At 35.2% G+C, this 23847-nt stretch overlaps 1 protein-coding gene across 7 annotated transcripts in view; it reads left to right on the top strand.

Annotated features, from left to right (window-relative positions):
* PUS7L (pseudouridine synthase 7 like) overlaps nucleotides 1-20969 on the top strand; it is a 40586-nt gene extending 19617 nt beyond the window's left edge. For 3 of the 7 annotated variants that reach the window (XM_074006651.1, XM_045365087.3, XM_074006652.1), the window contains 4 exons: nucleotides 231-312; nucleotides 1991-2271; nucleotides 7797-7850; nucleotides 8858-10968. In XM_074006651.1, the coding sequence (XP_073862752.1) occupies nucleotides 231-312; nucleotides 1991-2271; nucleotides 7797-7850; nucleotides 8858-9190 (750 nt within the window). In that variant the 3' untranslated portion in view covers nucleotides 9191-10968. Of the gene's footprint in view, nucleotides 1-230; nucleotides 313-1990; nucleotides 2272-4783; nucleotides 4835-7796; nucleotides 7851-8857; nucleotides 10969-20331 lie in introns of those variants that run through there. The other 4 variants (XM_065524058.2, XM_065524057.2, XM_065524059.2 and 1 more) reach the window with 3 other exon arrangements.
* Nucleotides 20970-23847: the final 2878 nt, after the last annotated feature.

Below are 23847 nucleotides of genomic sequence, written 5' to 3'. Positions count from 1 at the left end.
TTTTCAGTCCATAATATTTTAAACCTATATATAAAGTTATTTCATGCAGAAGGCTTATTTCTACATTTAACATTGACTGTTTAATTTTTGAAACCCTAAAGGGAAAATTGCAGCATCAAGTATAATTATTAAATGCCTATTCTTTTAGGATGCTAGAGAATTTGCATCTTTTTTTAAGAAAGTAATTTGACGTTTTTATTAACACATGTTTACTTGCTTGATTTTTCAAGATGAAAGCCATAAAATTGTTTCTTACACCAGAAGACTTGGATGATCCTGTAAATAGAGCAAAGAAGTATTTTCTTCAAACTGGTATTTAAGTTTCTTTATCCTGTACATAGCCATGCAGATACAGATACACACTATAAATGTTTTATCAGCAGGAGAACATTTATTGTAACATAAATGTGATAAGAAATCGATTATAGTATATTACATACTGAATACTTCTATTCCGTGACTTAGGCACTCACTTCGTTTTTAGTCAGATTTGGAAGTTTTTTTGTCTATGCTATCTCTTGTCTAGGGGTAGGGGCAATGGGAGAAATAGTTTCTTAGTTTTTCTTGGCTGAAATCCTCTGAAAAGAGAGGAGTTCCAAATTCTACTCTGGCACTGATGGCAATATAATTAATTGCAGCTGGGGGAGATACAAACATAAATAAATGAAAGTTCATTTATGATATTCCAAACTTTATGCATTATTTTCATTCTAGTTGCCAATTAGCCCTGTCAGTTTTTAAAACTTGAGGTCAATATGATGGAGTATATATAGAATGCTTGATGAAAACCAGTAAGGAAAAGTGGTTATGAATGTGGCTTGAGTCAGATTGCATGGGGTTAACTCTCAACTTTAATACTTCCCAACTGTATGATCTTGTGCAAGTGATTTGACGTTATTGTGTTAGTTTCCTTATCTGTAAATTGAAGCAAATCACAGTACCTAAAAGAGTATTATGAGATTTAGATGTGCCCTTGGAATAATGCCTCAGATGTGCTACATACAGATAAATATTACCTTTATTTAAATAATATTATTTATAATATTATAAATATTACCTTTATTTAAATAATAAAAACAGCAACCACACCATGTCAGATTCATTCAGATATCTGACCGACATACTGAATTTCACTTACATTGAAATAAAAGATGTCAGTTTTCAAATATTTATTATTTTTAATTATGTACATATTACATATGTGCAGCTATTCACAGGAAAGTAATATTTTTGTGCCACACCACAATGTGTAAACAGTGTGGGCACTTCTAACTCTTATGAGTAATTTAAGTAATACTAAGGAAAATTCAAAGTGACTTATTTGTGTCTGTTGTAGAGTCCCCGAGATGAAAATTTCCTTATGGTAATGATTCTTCAACATTCATATGCATAAGAAACACCTGGTACATTTATTTCAATGCCAATTCCAAGGCCATACCTGAATAAGCATCTTTTTGGTAGATTCCAGTCATCTGCATTTCAAAGTGCATCCTATTTTGTGAGGCATAATAGCGTGCCTGAAGGCTCCAGATCTCAACCCTTTCTTAGTAAAAATAATTCTGTGTTTATGTCCAGAATAGCTCTTTAAAAAACTCTAGTCCCTGCTAGCTCAGCAATAGCAATTAAATTATTTAATCCTTGAGGGTTTTTTTTTGTTGTTGTTGTTGGTTTGATTTTGTTTCAACAGTCCTGTGAATAACTTCATTAGTTTATCTCTATTCTGAAGTAAGGGACTTTAGTAAGCTGTTATGAATGTTGGATTCTTGCGTTTTTTGTTTTTTTGTTTTTTTATAACAGGAAAAGTGAAAGTAGGGCCATATTATGCTTATTATTTTTTTAAGCTCTTCAAGTGTAGCTAGGTTTAACCAAAAGCGTTAAATATCATCTTAATACCCATGTTCATTGCTTCAGTTTGAGATTAGAACAAAAGCCTTTGTAAATTGGTCTTTAAATAAAAGTGGCTAACTACCTGATTTACCCTTTATTTCAGAGGATGCTAAAGGCACGCTTTCCTTAATGCCTGAATTCAAAGCGCGGGAGAGAGCATTGTTGGAGGCATTGCATCGCTTTGGCATGACCGAGGAAGGTTGTATCCAGGCATGGTTCTCTTTACCCCATTCCATGCGCATATTCTATGTTCACGCATATACCAGCAAAATTTGGAATGAGGCAGTATCTTACAGACTTGCAACCTATGGAGCAAGAGTAGTGGAGGGTGATTTGGTCTGTTTGGATGAAGATATTGATGACGAGAATTTCCCAAATAGTAAAGTAAGTATCATTCCATCAGAGTTTTCCAAGAGTAGTTACTATACCAGAACATGAATTTTCAAAAGCCCTGATTATAGAAACACGTTAAACATACATGTAATTTATTTATCTGTTTGTACTTAAATTTACTCATCTCCTGCTTCAAGTCTGCTGTCAGTTTAGGCTTAGCACATGTTGGTAAATGGAAAGATAAAAATAGTGGTATGGAGTGAAAGATATAGGTAGTAAAGCTTCCTTTAAAAAACCCATTTTAAAAAGGATTACGCAAATAATGCACAAAACAGCCCATCAAAATAAAAATCAAGGCCAGGCGTGGTGGCTCATGCCTGTAATCCCATCACTTTGGGAGGCCGAGGTGGGCGGATCACGAGGTCAGGAGTTTGAGACCAGCCTGACCAACATGGTAAAGCCCTGTCTTTGCTAAAAATACAAAAATTAGCGAGGCATGGTAGCACACGCCTGTAATCCCAGCTACTCAGGAGGCTGGGGCAGGAGAAACTCTTGAACCCCGGAGGTGGAGGTTGCAGTGAGCTGAGATCGTGCCACTGCACTCTAGCCTGGGTGACAGAACGAGACTCTGCCTAAAAATAAAAATAAAAACATTGCAGATGACTCTGCAATCCCTGCTAGCATCCTAATGTGATTCCCTCTGCTTCCTCCAGAGACTCAACCTCCGTTGTTATATGTCTTTCTAGACCTTTCTCTATGCTTTCACATAAATATCCATTGAAAATCTATTTTTATTATATTAGTTAACACTGAGAAAATAAAAGGTAGGATTTAGAGACTCAAAACTTAAAATATGGAGAGGAGAAGGAATATGATTTTTATAATGGTATAGGGAACATGTAATGTGTATTTCTTTTATGGAAATGTGAATTTATTTCAAATGTGATTCATAATTTCCTCTTAACAGTGTCTTAGAGACATTTATATTAGTGAAGTTATAATATAGTTTATATTTTAAAGCTTGGTTCTTCCATTTCCTCCTTGTCAAGTTTTTTTTTTTTTTGAGACGAAGTCTTGCTCTGTCACCTAGGCTGGAGTGCAGTGGCGAGATCTCGGTTCACTGCAAGCTCTGTCTCCCGGGTTCACGCCATCCTCCTGCCTCAGTCTCCCAAGTAGCTGGGACTTCAGGTGCCTGCTACCACGCCTGGCTAATTTTTTTGTATTTTTAGTAGAGACGGGGTTTCAACGTGTTAGCCAGGATGGTCTTGATCTCCGAACCTTGTGATCCCTCCACCTTGGACTCCCAAAGTGCTGCGATTACAGGCATTAGCCACTGTGCCTGGCCGTCCAGTTGTTTTTTATCTCTGTGGGTTTGAACTAATGAAACTGGGTTCCATAAATCATGCAAGGAAGTTCATTTAATAGTACTGTAATACAAAAAGAACAAATTATTTTCTAACATTATCATGTCAGTCTCATAAATTTTAAAAATTAGTGAAAATTTGAATAACACTTTCATATGTAACCTAATAAAATCATTGGATTTTAGAGAAGAAAAGGATTTTGAGAGACACTCTTTTTTAATTCCCATTTGAAGGGGTGGCCTGCCCCTCCACACCTGTGGGCATTTCTCGTTAGGTGGAAGGAGAGACGAGAAAAGAAACGAGACACAGAGACAAAGTATAGAGAAAGAAAAAGTGGGCCCAGGGGACCGCTGGTCGGCATACAGAGGACCCGCGTGGCACCAGTCTCTGAGTTCCCTTAGTATTTATTGATCATTATCTTTACCATCTTAGAAAAGGGAAGTGGCAGGATAATAGGATTATAGTAGGGAGAAGGTCAGCAGTAAGACATATGAATAAAGATCTCTGTGACATGAATAAGTTTAAGGAAAAGTGCTGTGCCTTGATATGCATATGCAAACATCTCCATAAACCTGTTTAGTGCATAAAGAGCAGCATTGCCGCTAGCACGTCCCACCTTCAGCCCTAAGGCGGTTTTCTCCTTTCTCAGTAAATAGAACATACAATGGGGTTTTACACCAAGATGTTCCGTTGCCCAGGGATGGGCAGGAGACAGATGCTTTTCTCTATCTCAACTGCCAAGAGGCCTTCTTTCCTCTATTACTAATAGTCCTCAGCACAGACCCTTCATGGGTGTCAGGCTGGGGAATGATAAGGTCTTTCCCTTCCCACGAGGCAGTATTTCAGACTATCACATGGGGAGAAACCTTGGACAATACCTAGCTTTCCTAGGCAGAGGTCCCTGTGACCTTCTGCAGTGTATGTGTCCCTGGGTACTTGAGGTTAAGAGAATGGTGACGACTTTTCACAAGCATACTGCCTTCAGGCACTTGTTTAACAAAGCACACCCTGCACAGCCCAAAATCCCTTAAACTTTGAGTCACCTCAGCACGTCTCTTGCAAGGACAAGGTTGGGGGTAGGGTTACAGATTAACAGCATCTCAAATACAGAACAAAATGGAGTCTCTTATGTCTACTTCTTTCTATATAGACACAGTAACAGTCTGATCTCTCTTTCTTTTCCCCACACCATTTTATAGAATGAAAATTGGGTCCCAGATTGGAGAGGAGACAGATTCAGAGTCACACAGGTAGTGGAATTAAAAAGACCCAGCTGCCTAACTCCTAGCCCAGTTTGGTCTCTACTAGAAAAATCATGGAGTATAGAGAAGTAGTCTGTAGTGAGAACTAGAACATGGTCCAGTTTTTCAAACATAGAGGTAAAACAGACTCTGAACTCTACATAAAGGAAACATTATCTAAATTAATGTCAGAATTCTTGACGTATTAATTGAGGTTTTTTGGTTTTAAGTAATAGAAAGCCTCCTCAAACCTACAGTAATTTAAAGAAACACGAGAATTTATTGGCCCTTGTAACTGAAAGCCCATGATTGATTCAGGCACAGCTGTATTTGGGATTTAAGTGTCCTAAACGATTGCCTTTTTTTTGATCATTCAGCTCTGCTTTTCTCTGTGTTAGATCCATTCCCAGTCTAGCTTACACCTTTGGTGGCAAGATGGTTATTAACCACTCTAGACTCATTTGTCACCACTCTAGACTTGCTTCTCTGCAGAAGAATGATTTTTCTTTCCCAACAGTGCCAACAAAAGCTGTGTAATTGAGTCTCAGTGGCTAGGAATGGCCTGGCCTGGATCATATGTACAGAACCAAACCAGAAAGTGTGAACTGCAGTATGTGATTGACTAAACCTGCATTCCTGGGACTCCTTCCTGGGACCCTAACCCACATCTGACACCTGGGAGAGGTCCCTTGGAAAACGAGAGTGCTACTACTTGAAAAGAGGAAGTAAAGATTGCATAAGCCAGAACATCAGCTGTCTGCTTCACTGTTTCATTAAATGGATGAATAGGCAAAAACTGCAATTACTTTTGCTCCAACCTAATAGGAAAGAAATAAGAAAATGGTCACTAGGAGGCAGCATATGTTGCTAAGAATGGTAATTTAGTTGAGATACAGACTCAAACTCTGTGTGAAAAGAAACCTAGCAGCATTATAAGTTTTATTTTACCTCATGTGGGGGAGAAGAGATGTGCCAAGATCCCCTTTTGATAAATAACAAAAAATCGTTATCATTTCTTAACACCTCCCAGATAACGTATCCATTTAAATATTGGAAAGCACACTAATTAGTAAGTCATCCATTTCTAAATCAGATTTTTGGAAGTTAAAGATTACTTTCACAAGATATAGCAACAATTTTTGAAATGCATGAGTTTTATAAGACTTCTTCATTCAGAATAACATTTACAAGGATAGTTTTGTGACTGGCATTTTAGCTGCTTTCTTGTTGGAGCTGTAGGAGAAGAGAAAACATTTTCTCATACATATTTTGCAGAATTTCCTTTTATGAACAGCAAAAACAATGTTTCTATATATTTTAAAATTGATCACTTATTTTATTAGCACTGAGGAAAGAAAAGGCAGGACTTAGAGTCCCAAAATATAAAATATGAAAAGGAAAAAGAATACAATTCTTAATAAATGGTATATGGGGCATGTAATGTGCATCTACAATGAAAAATTATAGAAAACTAATCTGATTCCTTCTTTTGATAGGATTACTAGACTAACAGGTGTAGCTACATTTCAAATCACTTGGTAACTTCTTTTTGTGTGTGTGTATGGGCAAGATGGAGAAATGTGAGTTAGACAATTTGTGAGTTAGGTGAATTTGTAGTTGGGGAGCAGCCATACAAGGAAAACACGTTTGCTCATGAATTGTTGGATATCAGCCTGGAGGGAATTCTCTAAAGACAAAGCATGGTGTTTTATACCTTGACCATGTTTATTCAATGTTTTCATAAATTACTTAAATCACAGTATGTAGGTACACTTATGACTCTGTGAAAGAGAAAAGGCTAGAAATGATAATGCAAGAGAGATCATAATTCCATGTAGTATGTCTCTTGCAGTTTGATCAGATCACATCTGGAGCTTTCTGTCTGTTTCTGAGTGCAGTAATTGAAAGAGGTTAGTTACCAATAAACAAAAAAAAACCCCAAATTATAAACAAAAAAGGTGTGACATTATTGATAAGATGAGGGAGAGTTGAGGGGAAAGCAGGTAGATTTAGAGGGGCTCTAGACACTGTACCGTGTGATGAATACATATGAGAATGCTGTGAAACCTTGTGGAGGGAGGATAGATGCCTTTCTGTTTGAGCTTTCATATATAAGAGAAAGCAAACTACTTATTCTGTGATATCCTAGAGCAACATTTCATAGAGTTAATCTATCATGCACCTTTTTTTCCTCTTGTATGTGGCAATTGTTACCATTCTATGAAACAAATGCTGAGAAATACCACTTCTTTAAATTTTTTTTTTTTTTCAATTTTATTTTAAAGACAGAGTCTTGCTCTGTCACCCAGACTGGAGTGCAGTGGCACCATCGTGTTTCACTGCAGTCTTGAACTCCTGGGCTCAAGCGATCCTCCTGCCTGAGTCTCCTATGTAGCTGGCACTACAGGCATGTGCCACCACACCTGGCTAATTAAAAAAAAATTTTTTTAAATAGAGACAGGCTCTCCCTATATTTTCCATGCTGGTCTCAAACTCTTGGCCTCAAGCAGTCCTCCCAAAGCACTGAATTGCAGATGTGAGCTACCACATCCAGCCAGAGAAACATCAGTTCTGTAGAGAGTATTATATTTTCGGGGGACAGAGATAAGTGGGGGTGGGCAGTGGGTTGATATTATAGAAGCGGATTTTTGATTCAGCCTAACAAAGAAAAACTTTGTGATTTAGAAAAAGATTGCTGGTGATTGAGGTGAAAGTATTGCCTCAAAGTTTTCAGCAGTCCACCTTTCTCCATGTTATCCAACGTCAGTGATTAGTGGTTAAAGCAGGAAGAATCATTCTAATTTTTATGTGTTCTACACCTCCAGAAACAAATTATGATAAGATCTTGTTTGGGTCTATGTATATTCAGTGTTGGAACTGATTTATATGTAATAGAGTTAGGGAAAATTGAAAGTGGAGGAAATTTGGAACATGTGGAAATCGTTCATATTTTCATGCTTTTTAAAACTAGGTTCACCTGGTAACTGAAGAGGAGGGATCAGCTAATATGTATGCAATACATCAGGTAAATTTGCTTAAAAATTAGTATCACTTAGACCTAAGTGTAGATGTTGTCCCCAAAAAGCAAAATGTTGACTAGTTCCCCTCCTCTTTTTTTTTTTTTTTAACAACTTTTAAATTAAGGTATAATTTATATACAATTAAATTCACGTAGTTTATAATTGTATAGGCTTTGATCAACATATTTTTGATAAATGTAGGACTGTGTGGCCGCCACAAACATCAATCATAAAGAACAGTTTCCTCCCCTTTCCAAATTTTCCTGTGCCCATTCCCATCCTTCACCCTGGGCAACCCCTGGTCGGTTTTCTGTCACTATGGTTTTGCCTTTGAAATAATGTCATATAAATGGAATACTACAGTATATGACCTTTTGTGTCTGGCATCTTTCACTTAGCATAGTGAATTTCAGATTCATTCATATTGTGTATATTTGAATTTTTTACCTTCTTCCTTTTCTTGACTACCTTTTGGTATTATTCAAGAAAACTGTCTAGAAGACACCAGCAAAGGAAGAATACCCCACAAAATGCAATGTTTACTCACAAGCAGCTAAGAAAATAAACATTGAATGCGTTGCTATGTGTTTGCTTTCTTGTTTTGGAAGAAATAAGAAAATTTAAGATTGCCCACCAAAATACTGGTAATGTGATTGAGCAGTAGAGGTTACTCTTCATGTTACAGACAGTACATGCTTTATTCTATAGAGATTAAGTCGATATCAGCTAATTAAGTGTACCTAAACTTCTTGAATAGTGAATTGTCTAATAATACCTGATTTGAGTTGGTTACCTTAGTTATTGTGAGTCCTTGATTTTAGTTAGCTATTTTCTTTGGCAGCATAAAAATATCATAGCATATTATTTAAAGTATGTTTTAGGCTGATTGTGATGTTTATATTCTGAGACTGTTTTTACAAATCCGGGTCCCAGTCATAAAAGTACATTAAAAATATGATCATGTATCTTTTTGAAGGCTATTTTCATATTTTTTCCGTCTTTTGTTTCACAGGTGGTTCTTCCAATACTTGGATACAATATTCAGTATCCAAAGAACAAGGTAGGGCAGTGGTACCATGACATACTTAGCAGAGATGGACTACAGACATGTAGGTTTAAAGTACCTACTCTGAAACTGAATGTACCAGGATGCTATAGACAGATTTTGAAACATCCCCGTAATCTCTCATACCAACTAATGGAAGATCATGACATTGATGTCAAAATGAAAGGTTCCCACATTGATGAAACAGCTTTGTCTCTTTTGATCTCTTTTGATCTTGATGCTTCATGCTATGCTACCGTTTGTCTGAAGGAAATAATGAAGCATGACGTTTTAAACTGATACGCTTGGTATAACCGTATATGTGTCACTCTTTGAAGGAAAGGGAACTAAAATGTCTTAAGCACCTCCCATGTGTTAGGAGCTTCATAATTGTTATCTCTTTTAATTTTCACAGCATCCTGAGAAGTTAGGATTTGATACTATAATTTTATAGAGGACATGTAAGTGTCAGGGTCTAAATTTAAGGTCCATGTGACCCCAAAGCCGGGGTTTTTTTTTTCTATTATATGTTTCAGTGACCTTTATTCTGTGTCATAAAGTTACAATCTTTTGAAACCATTAGGAATATATATAATACTGCAAGAAAACATTTAAGAAAAAAAGTTGTGAATGTTCATATCCTCCAGCTCCTTGCTTAGAACCTTGGTGAAATTAGGTTGCAGTGAAGCAAATGTTGGACAGAAACATAGATGAAGCATTTTGCTAATTATTATTGTCCTCCTTTCCTATTTTTGAAATTATTGATCAGAACAATATACAAGGGAACTATCATCCCTCTGTATGTGATAGGTACCCCAGAGTAGTTATTACCTCTTTGTGAGACATAATCTTTGATGAAGACTGAAATAAAATTTCTCATCCAATTTTTATATTTTGGCATATGCTGATCCTCTTGACCATTTGTAATTTTTTTTCATATTATCTAAAACAGGTGTTAGAGTCAGGCAGATTTATGCTTAGATTCTGGCTCTGACACTTACCGGTGACTTTGAGTATGTTGTTGATTTTTTTGTGTGTGGGTTACTGATAGAATCAAGACAATGCCAGCTTCATAAGTGACAAATAATAGGAATCCTATCTCCACATTTTCTGTTGCTGGAGGAATAAAACATTGTGCCCATTTGAAAATTTTAATTTTTGTTGATTTAGCTATCCCACATTATAAATCATCCTTAACCATTTTATATCAGTTAAATACAGGGGTGGGGTGGGGGAGGAATGACTGGCATGTAGACATGTATTGATTTGGGAATATCTGAGCATTTCTTTCATTGTTGGTAAGATATCATGATGAAATTAAAATAGCAGTATGGAGCATTATATATCAGTAATGTGATACTTTATATACTTAAGCCAGTTTAACCATTTTGGGAAATGTTAGCATAAGGAAATAAAATCCAAAAGAAGGAAGAGAAGCTATATGCAATGCAAAATTCGCTTATTGCAATATTTTTATATACAAATAAAGACACTAAAAACAGTTTTCACAGTCCATCATTACATAACTAAAGTAAGTAAAATGATATGTATCAACTTGATGGTAAAATATGTAGTTATTTAAAAAAGCAATGAACAATTTAGTTTCATGAGAAAATGTTGTCCCCAAAAGTAGAACACATATATTGCAACTGCAATAATACTCTGAATTCATCTTTCACAAATAAGAGACATGTTAGCATAGTGATGAAAAGCACAGATATTGGAGGCAAACTTACCCAGTTTGAACCCTGGCACTGCCACGTATAGCACTGCAGCCTTGGGAAAGTTATTTAAACTCATGTGCTTCAGTTTCAATATCTGTAAAATGGGCATGTTAACATTGCCTACCTCATAGGCTTACTGTGAGAATTTTCTAAGTTAATATAAGTAAAGCAGCTTTAAAAAGTGCCTGGCATTTAGTTATTGTTAAATAAGTGTCTGCAGATGCAAGTTTGGAAGAGAAAAACAAATAAAAATGCCTTCTTGTTAAGATGATGGGGTATTTGGATTTTTTTTAATACTAAAAAGTTTTTTTTTGTTATATTTTTTGGCAATAAATAATTCTCAACACACAAAAATTGGATATTGTAGTACCATTGATTTTCTTTGGATTACTGCCATCATTTTAATATTATATTGAGAATGAAGTGATGCTCTATTAAGTAGTAAAAAAATTTAGAAAAAATGTTTTATTTTATATGATAAATTATGTCCTATAAATGCAATCATAAAATGAGTTATATACATTATTAAATCCTAGTTTTTAAGTTTTGAACAGCAGTCAGAAAATGTGAAAGCATGAAAATGCATCATTGATTCTACTTTCTTTGCCTGCAGATGGCACTATAATTTTAGACTTATTTATTTATTTAGTAAATATTTCAGCTGTGTATAAAGGATCACTAAGTTTATTTCATCACCATAAAATGTATTGAGATATCATTCATGTGGAATATTATTTTATATGCCAATAAGACTTGCCATGTTAAATTTTTTTTTGTTTAAGGACTTTTATTATTAATAGTATGCTTTGGACCAGCTGATCACTAGTCACTTAGGTTTTTGCAGTTTTGCTGGGGCATTTCAGACCTTCATAGGCATGATCTTTGGATTAGGTTTTTTTTTTCTTCACATCATTATTAGGAGATAATTTATTTTTAAAGTGTCATGTTAAACTGCAAAGATGTCCATTAAGCATCACTATTAAACATGCCAAAGGAGAAGCCATATCTTCAAAATACCCACTTAACCTACCCAAACATCTCAAACCCACCTTTTGCTGACCTTCTATAACCCCATTTCCAAAGTTTTGCTTCATTTTTATTGTTTCTTCCAACTTTTATTTTAGGTTTGGGGGTACATATGCAGGTTTGTTACATGAGTAAATTGCATTTTGTGGGGGTTCAGCATACAAATTATTTCATCACCCAGATAATGAGCGTAATACCTGATACATTGTTTTTCTATCCTCATCTTTCTCCCACCCTCCACCCTCAAGTAGGCCCTGGTGCCTGTTGTTCCCTTCTTAGAGTCCACGTGTACTCAAAGTTCAGCTCCCACTTAGAAGTAAGAACATTTGGTATTTGGTTTTCTGTTCCTGCATTAATTTGCTTAGAATAGTGGCCTCCAGCTACATCCATGTTGCTGTAAAGACATAATTTTGTTCTTTTGTATGACTGTGTAGTATTGTCTGATATATATGTACTATATTTTCTTTATCTAGTCCACTGTTGATGGGCATCTAGGTTGGTTCCATGTCTTTGCTATTGTCAGTATTGCTGTAATGAACACATGTGTGCATGGACTTTATGGTAAAGCAATTCATATTCCTTTGGGTATATAACCAATAATGGAATTGCTGGGTCAAATGGTATTTCTGCTTTAAGTTCTTTGAGAAATCTTCTAACTGCTTTACACAGAGGCTGAACTAATTTATATGCGCACCAGCAGTGTATAGCATTCCCTTTTCTCTGCAGCCTCCCCAACATCTGTTATTTTTTGACTTTTTAATAACAGCCATTCTGACTGGTGTGAGATGGTATCTCCTTGTGGTTTTGATTTGCATTCCCCTAATGATTAGTGATGTTCAGCATTTTTTCATATGCTTTTGGCCCATGGATATCTTCTTTTGAGAAGTATCTGTTCATGTCCTTTCTTCTTTTTTTAATGGGCTATTTTTTGCTTGTTAAGTTCTTTCTAGATTCTGGATATCAGACCTTTGTTCATGCATACTTTGAAAATATTCTCTCCCATTCTGTAGACTGTCAGTTTACTCTGTTGGTAGTTTCTTTGGCTGTGCAGAAGCTATTTAGTTTGATTAGGTCCCACTTGTCAATTTTTTTTTTTTTTTTTTAGATGGAGTTTCCTTCTGTCACCCAGGCTGGATTGCATTGCTCATTGCAACCTCTGCCTCCCAGGTTCAAGCCTTTCTCCTGCCCCAGCCTCTCGAGTAGCTGGGGTTACAGGTGGCTGCCACCATACCTGCTTAATTTTTGTATTTTTATTAGAGACGGGGTTTCACCATGTTGACCAGGTTGGTCTCAAACTCTTGACCTCACGTGATCTACCCACCTCGGCCTCCCAAAGTGCTAGGATTACAGACTTGAGCCAGCATGTCACTTGTCAATTATTGGCTTTGTTCCAATTGCTTTTGGAGTCTTTGTAATGATATCTTTGTTAGGTCTTATGTCCAGAATGGTATTTCCTAGGTTTTCTTCTAGGGTTTTTATAGTTTTAGGTTTTACATTTGAGTTGTTAACCCATCTTGAGTTGATTTTTGTATATGGTAAAAGGAAGGGGTCCAGTTTCAATCCTCAGGATGTGGTTAACCAGTTGTCCCAGCACCATTTATTAAATAGGGAGTCCTTTCCCCATTGCTTGTTATTGTTGACTTTAACAAAAACCAGGTAGCTGTAGGTGTGTGGCTTTATTTCTGGGTTCTCTAACCTGATCCATTGGTCTATGTGTCTGTTTTTGTACCAGTACTATGCTATTTTGGTTACTATAGCCTTGTAGAATAGTTTGACATCAGGTAGTGTGATGCCTCCAGCTTTGTTATTTTTGAATTAGTTTTAATTGCCAAGGTTGTTTGAGCTAGCAGTAGTGCCTGGGAGTCGGTTAGGTGAAACAAATTGAGGTCTTTTTATTAATATTAAGATTAAAACACCTTGATTTTTTTGTGAGTTGTAAAAAACTGAAAGTCATGTAACTTTTGATTTAACTAACATTTTCTGAGTATCTATTATGTCAGTATCTCACATTTTAATCCATATTCCCACCCTGTGTGGAGGTATTATCTTCACTTATTTTGCAAATTGGAAACATACCTGAATAGTTTACTAACCTAATCAAGGTCAAACAAAATAGCATGTGGGGTGAGCGCGATTATACTTCCTAAATCAGTACTGTTTTCATCTACCTAACATTTGCCTTCTGAGAACAAGTTTTTGGATAGTAACTTCCATTTAGGCTGGGCGTGGTGGCTCACACCTGTAAGGCCAAGATGAGTGGATCACAAGGTCAGGAGTTCAAGACCATCCTGGCCAAGATGCTGAAACCCTGTCTCTACTAAAAATACAAAAATTAGCTGGGCTACTTGGGAGGCTGAGGCTGGAGAATCGCTTGAACCTGGGAGGCGGAGGTTACAGTGAGCCGAGATTGCCCAGCCTGGGTGACAGAGCAAGACTCCATCTCATAAAAAAAAAAACTAAAAATTAAAATATAACTTCCATTTCTACCAACTTGATATTACTTGCCATTGATTTAATAGGCATATTGGGCCATGTCTTGGCAGAGACAAGATACCTTTTGAGATTCTGAGACCAAAATATAAAGTAAAAGGGATCCCTTCAGGAAATCCCCAAATCATTTTGGAGTTTTCCCAAAATATTTTGGGATTTGTATCATAATAATATGTAAAATCATTGTAGATCATAGGAGGTGTTTTAGATGGTACCTGGCACAAATATCATTGAAAAAGCATAGTGAGAAACTTGTTCTTTCGCAATTCATTTTCAGTCTTTGCATCAATCATTCTGTTTAAGGAAGGAGAAAGCTGCTTGATACTATTTACATATATCAACATTTGCTAATTTACCTTTCTAGCCAGCTATGCAGGCTTCAGGCTCAGAAACATCAGCAGGCAACAATATAATATGTAGCTAGAATTTAATAGGATTGCATTGTTTTATTGAATTTATTTTCCCTTTTATTTATGGCAATCAGTTCTGGCTTCCTGTTTATGTGATGGTATTATGTTTCCTTTAAAACTAAATTTAATTTTATTTATTTTTGTATTTATTTTATTTTATTTTTAGATGTGTGATTTCATTTCTTTTTTTATTATTATTATACTTTAAGTTCTAGGGTACATGTTCACAATGTGCAGGTTTGTTACATATGTATACATGTGCCATGTTGGTGTGCTGCACCCATTAACTCATCACTTACATTAGATATATCTCCTGATGCTATCCCTCCCCGCTCCCCAACCCCACGACAGGCCCCGGTGTGTGATGTTCTCCTTCCTGTGTCCAAGTGTTCTCATTGTTTAGTTCCTACCTATGAGTGAGAACATGCAGTGTTTGTTTTTTTGTCCTTGCGATAGTTTGCTGAGAATGATGGTTTCCAGCTTCATCCATGTCCCAATTTAATTTTAAAGAGGTAGAATCAATTTAAAGGTATTAAATAAATAATAGTATAGACACAGCAGTAATTATGATACCAATACCTGAATGATTAGAGTATGGGAAATATACCGGTACAGTTGAGAATCCCTGAAATCAGAGATGGGCTCTACAACTGTTTTAATATGTGACTTTAGTAACCCACTGACTCTGTTGTAGAATTCTTAGACTTGAAGTACTGTTAGTTATCATTTTTCAGTCCAGGATAGTGTTGCATCAAACAAAATTATGAAATATGTACACATTTAAGACATTATGAGCAGAGGCATTGATGATCACATGCTATATCTTAAGATTTTACTGATAGAGATTTGATTTTAGAAAATCTTACGAAACACTAGGAACAGTGTCTGGTGCCTAGCAAATTCTCAGTAAATTTCAGCTAGTATTATTATAGCTAGTATTACTTTACTATGCTCCCTGATAAAATTTTTATAATAAAATGGTTAGTGACTTTCCATTGAGGTCTGATCTGACTTAGTCTTAGCATAAAGTAATTACAATTCATATTTTTAGAGGTTTTTTTTGTAGTAGTAGAAACAACTATTTCGAAATCTGGGGATTCAGTAGTTCATTCAAATTGGGATCTTTAAGAGCTGTCTAGGTCAATGTTCCTTAACATTTTCTATCTGGGAGCAATCTTTAAGAGAACAGAAAGAAAATGAAACTCTATATAATTTAATGCAAAGTTTTTTTACATTAATGTAAGAGTAGGAAAAGAGGTTGGAGGAAGATATGGGGAGGTAGGAAAATAGGACTTTTTTCTTCCATTTACTTTTGATGTTTGAATTTCAAACATGAGTATATAGTGTATTATTTTGCAGTTAAAAACATTGAAGACTACTTAAATATCAAAGAGGGAAATTTTAAGGGAATTAACGGGTTATGATTGCATTTGTTCAGAATGGTTTTGGTGGCTCATGACAACATTTTGAGAGAGAGAGATTTTTATGCATTGTACATTTTAATGGCACCAATGGCAGCTAGGATAACTAGTTTAAAGTTTTGGGCCTGTGTTAATAGATTTTGCTTTCTAATTTCAGAAAGATTCTGTCTTATAGTACTGTTTTAATCTGTTTTTCTAAGCCCTCTGATTTATATGTATTTAATAGGCCACAAAATAATGTCAAATATATGGCATAATAACCAACAAATATTTGAATAAGTGAAAGGTACTCTATAAAATGCTATGGGAAAGACAAAAATAAATAATATCCATGTGTTTGAGGGATTAACAGTGTTATATTCCTTAAGTTTTCATTTGATTTGAAATGCCACTTACAAATGGAATATGCAGACTAAATGGCAAAGAGAAAATCAAGCAGCATCTTTTCATTTCACTTACAGCTCACTGTATGACCAATATGTTACTTGACCTCTCAGCACTCCATTCTAAATCCTTAAGTGATACTTATTTAGCATTTCTAAGCATCTTGAGATCTCCTCTTAAAATATGCTTTGAACTATTCAGTCTAAATGCTGCTTTCTAAAAAGCTACTAGTTTAAAGAATGGGAAATGGTGTTAATGGAGTTAATCTTGTGTAATTTCAGTGTGGGTTGTCAAGAATACCTCTAAGTAAAGAAAATGACTCTAATCTTCTTAAGCAATTCATTTTCTCAGCAACTTTGAGGCAGGAGTTAATTTACTCTGCCTGTGTACACAGGCCGCCTCTTACAAAAGAAAAATTTTACTATGGAAAGAAGTCAGGATAGCCATGAAATTATTTAAATTTAGTCTTTAGAACATATTACAAAATATAAGATACATTACATTGTCTTTTTTGTTAGAAACTCAACTACCAATGTAGAAATAAAACTCCTGTTGCAAGGATGGAGTTTAGCCATGGAGTCAAAACAAGAGCTATTTGGTTATTTTAAAAGAGAAGAGATCAAAGAGCTGATCACTCCTTAACTAAGGGTGTTTGGGCAACAGGATAGGGTGAAGAGTGGAGGGGGTTAGAACTCAATTCTTTATGCTTTTATACCAAGGCTCCCTTTTGTAATAAGCCTTACTGGTATTTCCTTAGACTAGTTAAGTCAGGATTCTGAGTTTTTTAGTACAATAGGGTTTTAATCTGAGCTGATCATTGTTTCCAATGCCTCCTCTGTGGCAGGGGAACGAAAAGGACTAGTGTTCTTTTCTAAAAAGGGAAGATGGATATTTTTTCTATAACTTTTATAATTCCCTTATAATAAAATGAACGATAGGTTATAATAGAATGAATTTTTTTGCATGTAATTTTCAAAAGGAAATTAATTTATTTTTCTGTAAAATATCTCAAAGGAATCTAATACATTTTTATTCTATGTAAATAATAATGTAATTTTCGCATTTAGGAGGCTATAGCAAATCTGGGAAGCAGTTATTCTAAGTTGGAAGAGCATTCTCCCAATGCATTGAAAACATTTGATGACTATTTTTTATCTTTTCTTTATTTTGATTATTATAATAATGTTCTAATTGGCTGGCCTTCGTTTTTCACTGTAGTCAGTCCATCTTGTTTACTATTGCCAATTATTCTCCAAAAAGTAGAAATGTGATCCTGTCATTGTTTTGGGGCCATAGAACATTTCAGAAGCTTCCCAGTATCTATGTAGTAACAGTCCAAACCCCTCAACATAGCACATTTAGACCTGCAAGTATGGCCCCAAATCTTCAAGTGGCATCTGTCACTACATAGTACATACCTTTTGTTACAGCTGTTTCACAAATACAGGTTGAATACCCCTTATCTAAAATGTTTGGGACTAAAAGTTTCAGATTTCAGATATGTTTGGATTTTGGAATATTTGTACATGTATAATGAGATACTCTTAGAGTTGGAACTCAAGTCTAAACAAAATTCATTTATGTTTCATGTATACCTTATACACATAGCCTGAAGGTAATTTATTTTTCCTTTGGGAGCACTGAATAGACTACGTGTTGTGCACCTACATTTTGACTGTGACGTATCATATGAAGTCAGATGTGGAATTTTCCATTTGTGGCATCACGTCAGTACGCAGAAAGTTTTGGATTTTGGAGGATTTTGGGTTTTGAATTTTCAGATTAGAGATGCTCAGCCTGTATAGCAGATGTTCCCATGTTATACACCTTAACCTCCCCTTCCCATTGGCTGGAACATCTCTGCTTATATTAAATGTCTTTTCTGTGAAATCTGTGTTCTCATAGCCTTTTGTATAGTTCTCTACCATCTCATTGCTCACATTATATTGTACTTATTTGATTAAATATCTGGATCATCTACTGTGAATTATTCAGGAGCATTGATCTTTATACCTCTGGCACCTATCAGTGCCTGACATATAACAGGGTTAAAAATGCTGAGTGAATACTGCAAATATACCTTAGCAAATTTATTTGGTAAATACTCATCTCAAGAAAGTTCTAAAATAGTTCTTTCCCCTCGTAGAGAGTTTAGAATATTAAAATTGGGTATCATTATAATGCTCTTTCTTTTGTAATAGTTACATCTTTGCCTTTTATTGAAATATTAAATGCATTATAGAATTTCATTTAAAATTTAGAACAAGCTGTCAGGTATGATAACTATTGTCATTTAACAAATGAAGATTCTAGGGCTTGAAGAAGTTAAGTAGCTTCCTCCAGGTTGTAAAGAGAGTTTAACCTGGCCCTTTTTGGTTTTAGGGCCATGATGATAACCACTTTGCTCTACTGATTTCTAATGGAGAGTGCTTCAATTTTCCACTTTGCCTAGCTAGTGATTATGTAATTTCTGCTTATCTCTGAATTTATCTGCATATTTCTAAAACTTTATGACATTAAGGAAAGTTGGGGAAAATTCATTTTAAGTGCTGTAATGACAATAGCTGTCAATCATTGAGTACTGTGTATTAAGCATTTTATATTTTATCAACAAGTACTTACATGTGGGATGAGTACTGTTATTATTTTCATTTTATAGATGAGGACACATAGAATGCACTTAGGAAACTAGAGAAAGAGAAAACATGGATAATTATCTGGAACTAATAAGACAGTAAAGTACAGATTTAAGAAGTTCAGTGAATCCCAAGCAGTATAAAATAACAAACTACATTGAGATACATCATAGTGAATATGCAAAACATCAATAATAAAAAGAAAAACCTTAAAGGCAGCTTTAACAATATACTGAATGACCAATATACTTAGCAGCCATAGAACCTCTATTCTTTTAAAGCATCCATGGAACATTTGTAGAAATTGACTGTGCACTGGACTATAAGCATATGCAATAAAATTTCAAATGACTGAAACCATATGAGTATATTCTTTTGCCACAACACAATTAGACTAGAAATGAAAAACAAAAGGATAACAGGAAACTATCTATATATCAGAAATTAAGAGATACACTTATTTATTTTTTATTTTTTGAGATGGAATCTCACTCTATCACCTGTCCAGTGGCACAGTCTTGGCTCACTGCAACCTCTGCCTCCTGGGTTCAAGTGATCCTCCTGCATCATCCTCCCAAGGAGCTGGGATTACAGGCATGTGCCACCACACCCAGCTAATTTTTGTATTTTTAGTAGAGATGGGGTTTCACCATGTAGGCCACGCTGGTCTCGAACTCCTGACCTCAAGTGATCTGCCAGCCTCAGCCTCCCAAAGTGCTGGGATTACAGGTGAAGAGATACACTTCTAAGTAATCTATATGTCAAGTAAGACATAATGAAATTAGAAAATATTTTTAAGTCAATGATTAAACCATACTACACGTCAAAACTTGTGCAATGCACTTAAAGCAGCATGTAGAAGGAGATTACATTCATAAATGCTTATGCTAGAAAAGAAGGAAGCCTGTACATTATGTAGCTATGCACCCATCTAAAGAAGTTAGGAAAATGACATCAAGTAGAACATCAAAAGAAAGAAGGAAAGTATAACTTAAAACAGAAATGAATGGAAAAAAAAAAAAAAAACAGAATAAAAGAGAGGATCTGCAAATCCAAAAGTTGGTTTGTTGAAAATACTAATAGAGCTGACATACCTGTAGTGAGACTGATGGAAATAATGCAATTACAACTAACGGATATCGTAATTATAAAGGAAATCACTATAGGTGCTATAAAAATTAAAAAGATAACAGAATATTATGAATGATTTTCTGCCAATATTATTGAAAGTTTAGATAAAATGGAAAACTCATTTAAAAATATAATTTAACAGTATTGTGTTATGTGAATACTATAACGATAATCCTGTAATCATTAAATGAACCAGTAGTCTAAAATTTTTCCATATAGGAAAGGTCAGGCCCAGATGGGTTCAATGGTTGGTTCTACTAGACATTCAAAAAAATAATAATTCAAGTCTACACAAACTGTTCCTGAGATTAGAAAAAATAAGGAAGAGTCCCCCCACCTGTTTCTTACGTTATGAGACCACAGACCTCAAAGATAGAAGACAGCTTTTGCATCCAAGAAATCCTCCATGAACACCTCTTTAATCACAAGTCCTCAACTTCAAGGTTAGTTTTATTTCAACTTTTATAATACTTTTCTTACTTTTCTTTATAGCTTTACCACCCATGTATTAATTCTTAAAAAATATACAGTTTTGTCTGACTTTGAATTTTACGTGAATGGAATTGTACATGTCTGTGTTTTTGTGTCTTCCTTCTTTTACTCAATACTGTTTCTGAGATCAATCATATTATTTGTTAATATTTTGTTTAGGATTTTTGCATCTCTATTTCAGTGTGAGTTTGGAATGTAAATTTCCATTCTCAGACTATCTTCTGGCCTGAATTTGGATACATGAGTATATGTTTTAAAAATATTACTTACACTTTCAATAAATTTTAAGGACTTTTATATTGTTATGTGTCATAAATTTTTTAGAATGCAAGAATAAATATAAAACATCCTTTGGTTTGAGGAAACTGCTAAATCTAAATCTGTTAATAATCCTTTCAGCTCTGTTGAAACAGGTTCATTTTTAAAAGCTGCCCTGTTTTCTCTTTGCTTTGCTGTATTTGGGGTTTGGGGAACACACACATGCGGATGCACACACATGAACACATATATTGAACTTGCATATATATATATATATATATATATATTTTTTTTTTTTTTTTTTCTTGAGATGGAGTCTCACTCTGTCGCCAGGCTGGAGTGCAGTGGCACAATCTCGGCTCACTGCAACCTCTGCCTCCCGGGTTCAAGCAATTCTCCTGCCTCAGCCTGCCGAGTAGCTGGGACTACAAGTGTGTGCCACCATGCCCAGCTAATTTTTGTATTTTTAGTAGAGACGAGGTTTTACCATGTTGGCCAGGGTGGTCTTGATCTCTTGACTTCTTCATCCACCCCCCTCAGCCTCCCAACGTGCTGGGATTACAGGTATGAGCTACCGTGCCCAGCCAATGAACTTGCATTTTAAATGTACTAGGGAGGTAGTCTATGAGGAAACCCATGGTGATTACCATGAACACAACAAAGGAAACCATCAATAGAATGAAGACACAACCTACAGAATGGGAGAAAATAATTTGTAAACCATACATACCGTAAGGGGTTAATATCCAAAAGTAATAGCAAAAAAAAAAAAAAACAACAAAAACAAAAACAAAACTTGATTAAAAAATGGACAAAGGACCTGAATAGACATTTCTCAAAGAAAGACATATAAATAACCAATAAGTATTTGAAAAAATCCTCAACATTGCTAATCATTAGGGAAATGCAAATCAAAACCACAGTGACTGTCATCTCACATCTGTTAGAATGGCTATTATAAAAAAAGACGAAAGATAACAAATCTTAGCAAGGATGTGGAGAAAAGGGAATCCTTGTACATTGTTGGTGGGAATGTAGATTAGTACAGTCATTATAGAAAATAGTATAGAGACTACTCAAAAAATCAAAAATAGAACTACCATATGATTCAACAATCTTACTACTGGGCATATATCCGAAGGAAATGAAATAAGTATGTTGAAGAGATCTTTGCACTCCCATGTTTATTGCAGCAGTATTCACAATATGGAACCAACCTATGTGTCCATCAGCAGATGAATGGATAAAGAAAAGGTGGTACATATACACAATGGAATACTATTAAGCCTTTTAAAAAAAGGAAATTCTGTCATTTGCCACCACATGGATGAACCTGGAGGACATTTCAACTCCTGTGAACTTTGAATGACTCTAAAAGAAGACTTTAAAATTTTCCACAAAATTTTATATGCAGTTAAATAGCATTTACTATTTGCTAGGCACTCTCACAAACACTTTGCCTGTTATTCTTTTAATCCTAAGTTTAAGCAAGAAGTGTATGTAGCCATTTCACACACAAAACCCACTATTAAAGTATTATGGTCAGAAAAGCAAGCTCGAATGTCTCGTTAAAATTTCAAAAATACTTTATTTAGAAATTTTATACAAATTCTATACTTAATATCTTCCCTAGTAGTTGTATTTTGTTTTTCTTATAATTATGTAAAGAAAGGTAATCATTTTTCCCAACTAATACCCCTAATCCTCTCCAGTCTACTTTAGAGTGACACAATTATCATTTTCTTCATGTGAGGGGAAAAAGTTGGGGAGCAATACCCTATATGGAGTCAGATAAAATAGAGGAAGAGGCTGAAGGCAAGATTCCTCATTATTCTTAACCATTCTGCATTTTCAGGATATATTAAAAATAAATAATGTTATAAAATATGATGTCCATATAAAAATGGCTGTTTATTGCCCTGTGTGTTTCTCCTTTGTTTTTCCTCTCTCTTTTTGGTCATGTCCCCATGCTCTCAGTCTTCATTGGACTTGATCAGTTCCACAGCCACAGAAAGCCATAGGTGGTTGGTTGGCTTCATAAGATACTTCTGTGACCTTTGTACTGCTGATTACTTAGTGTTCCCCAAAGAAAACTCACTAGGAGCCATCCTTCAACTTCAATGCCTGCTCTAATTTCACAGGGAAATATATCCTTGCACTTATAACCCCTCATAGCTCATGTAACTCTACTAGGTATACTTGCATGACTTAGTGCACTAAGAAAAGCTGGGGGCTACCCTACAGTTCACTCTGCCTATTTCTGGAGTTTTAGAATGCTTACTTTTATTAAGCAATCACTTTTTAGATGATGAATTAAAGTATTTTGATAATCAGCTGAATAGCTCTAGCAATTGCAGTTGATAGAATTTCTTTTAGTAGGAACTACTGGGAAATACTCTGTATGTGTTCTTTGATAAGAAAAATTAGCAAACTTAGCATTTTCAATCCTTGACTACTGCATTTACAATTACATTTCATGTTATCCAAGAGACTAGATATAACACTGTCTTGTGAGACATGAGTTAGAATTTAGATTTCTGCCAAAACATGTTTAGGTGACTTCTGATATGAACATGGCTGTGTAAGTGGGGATTTTTCCCCCTTCTGGAAATCATACAAAAGTAATGAGAAAAATGACTTTGAAAAAAAAAACAAAAAACTACAAACAATATATAAGCAAATTTAACGAACATCTATGAGCTACCAAGAGCAGATGAGACCTGAAAATTTGCATAGTAGAGAATGAAAAAAGTGGCAAGACTGTTCAATAATAGCGGATCTCAAAAGCAGCAAAAATTGCTTTTTCTAAAGAAAAAAAGTTAATTTGCTTATTTTCAAGGGTGTAAAAAATTAAGTAAGCAAAACTGGCAGCAGAAACCCTGCTGAACCTGATTTGGGGCTAAACAAAGCATCACAAACAATGGTGTGCTATATTTGTAGAAGAGGGAATCTTTGAGTTATAAAGCTTGGAAGATTATCTTGGCC

This window comes from Macaca fascicularis, chromosome 11, assembly GCF_037993035.2.
Source record: "Macaca fascicularis isolate 582-1 chromosome 11, T2T-MFA8v1.1".
NCBI classification, from domain to species: Eukaryota; Metazoa; Chordata; class Mammalia; order Primates; family Cercopithecidae; genus Macaca; species Macaca fascicularis.
The sequence above is the reverse complement of the archived record's forward strand: the minus strand, read 5'-3'. Positions and strand labels throughout refer to the sequence as shown.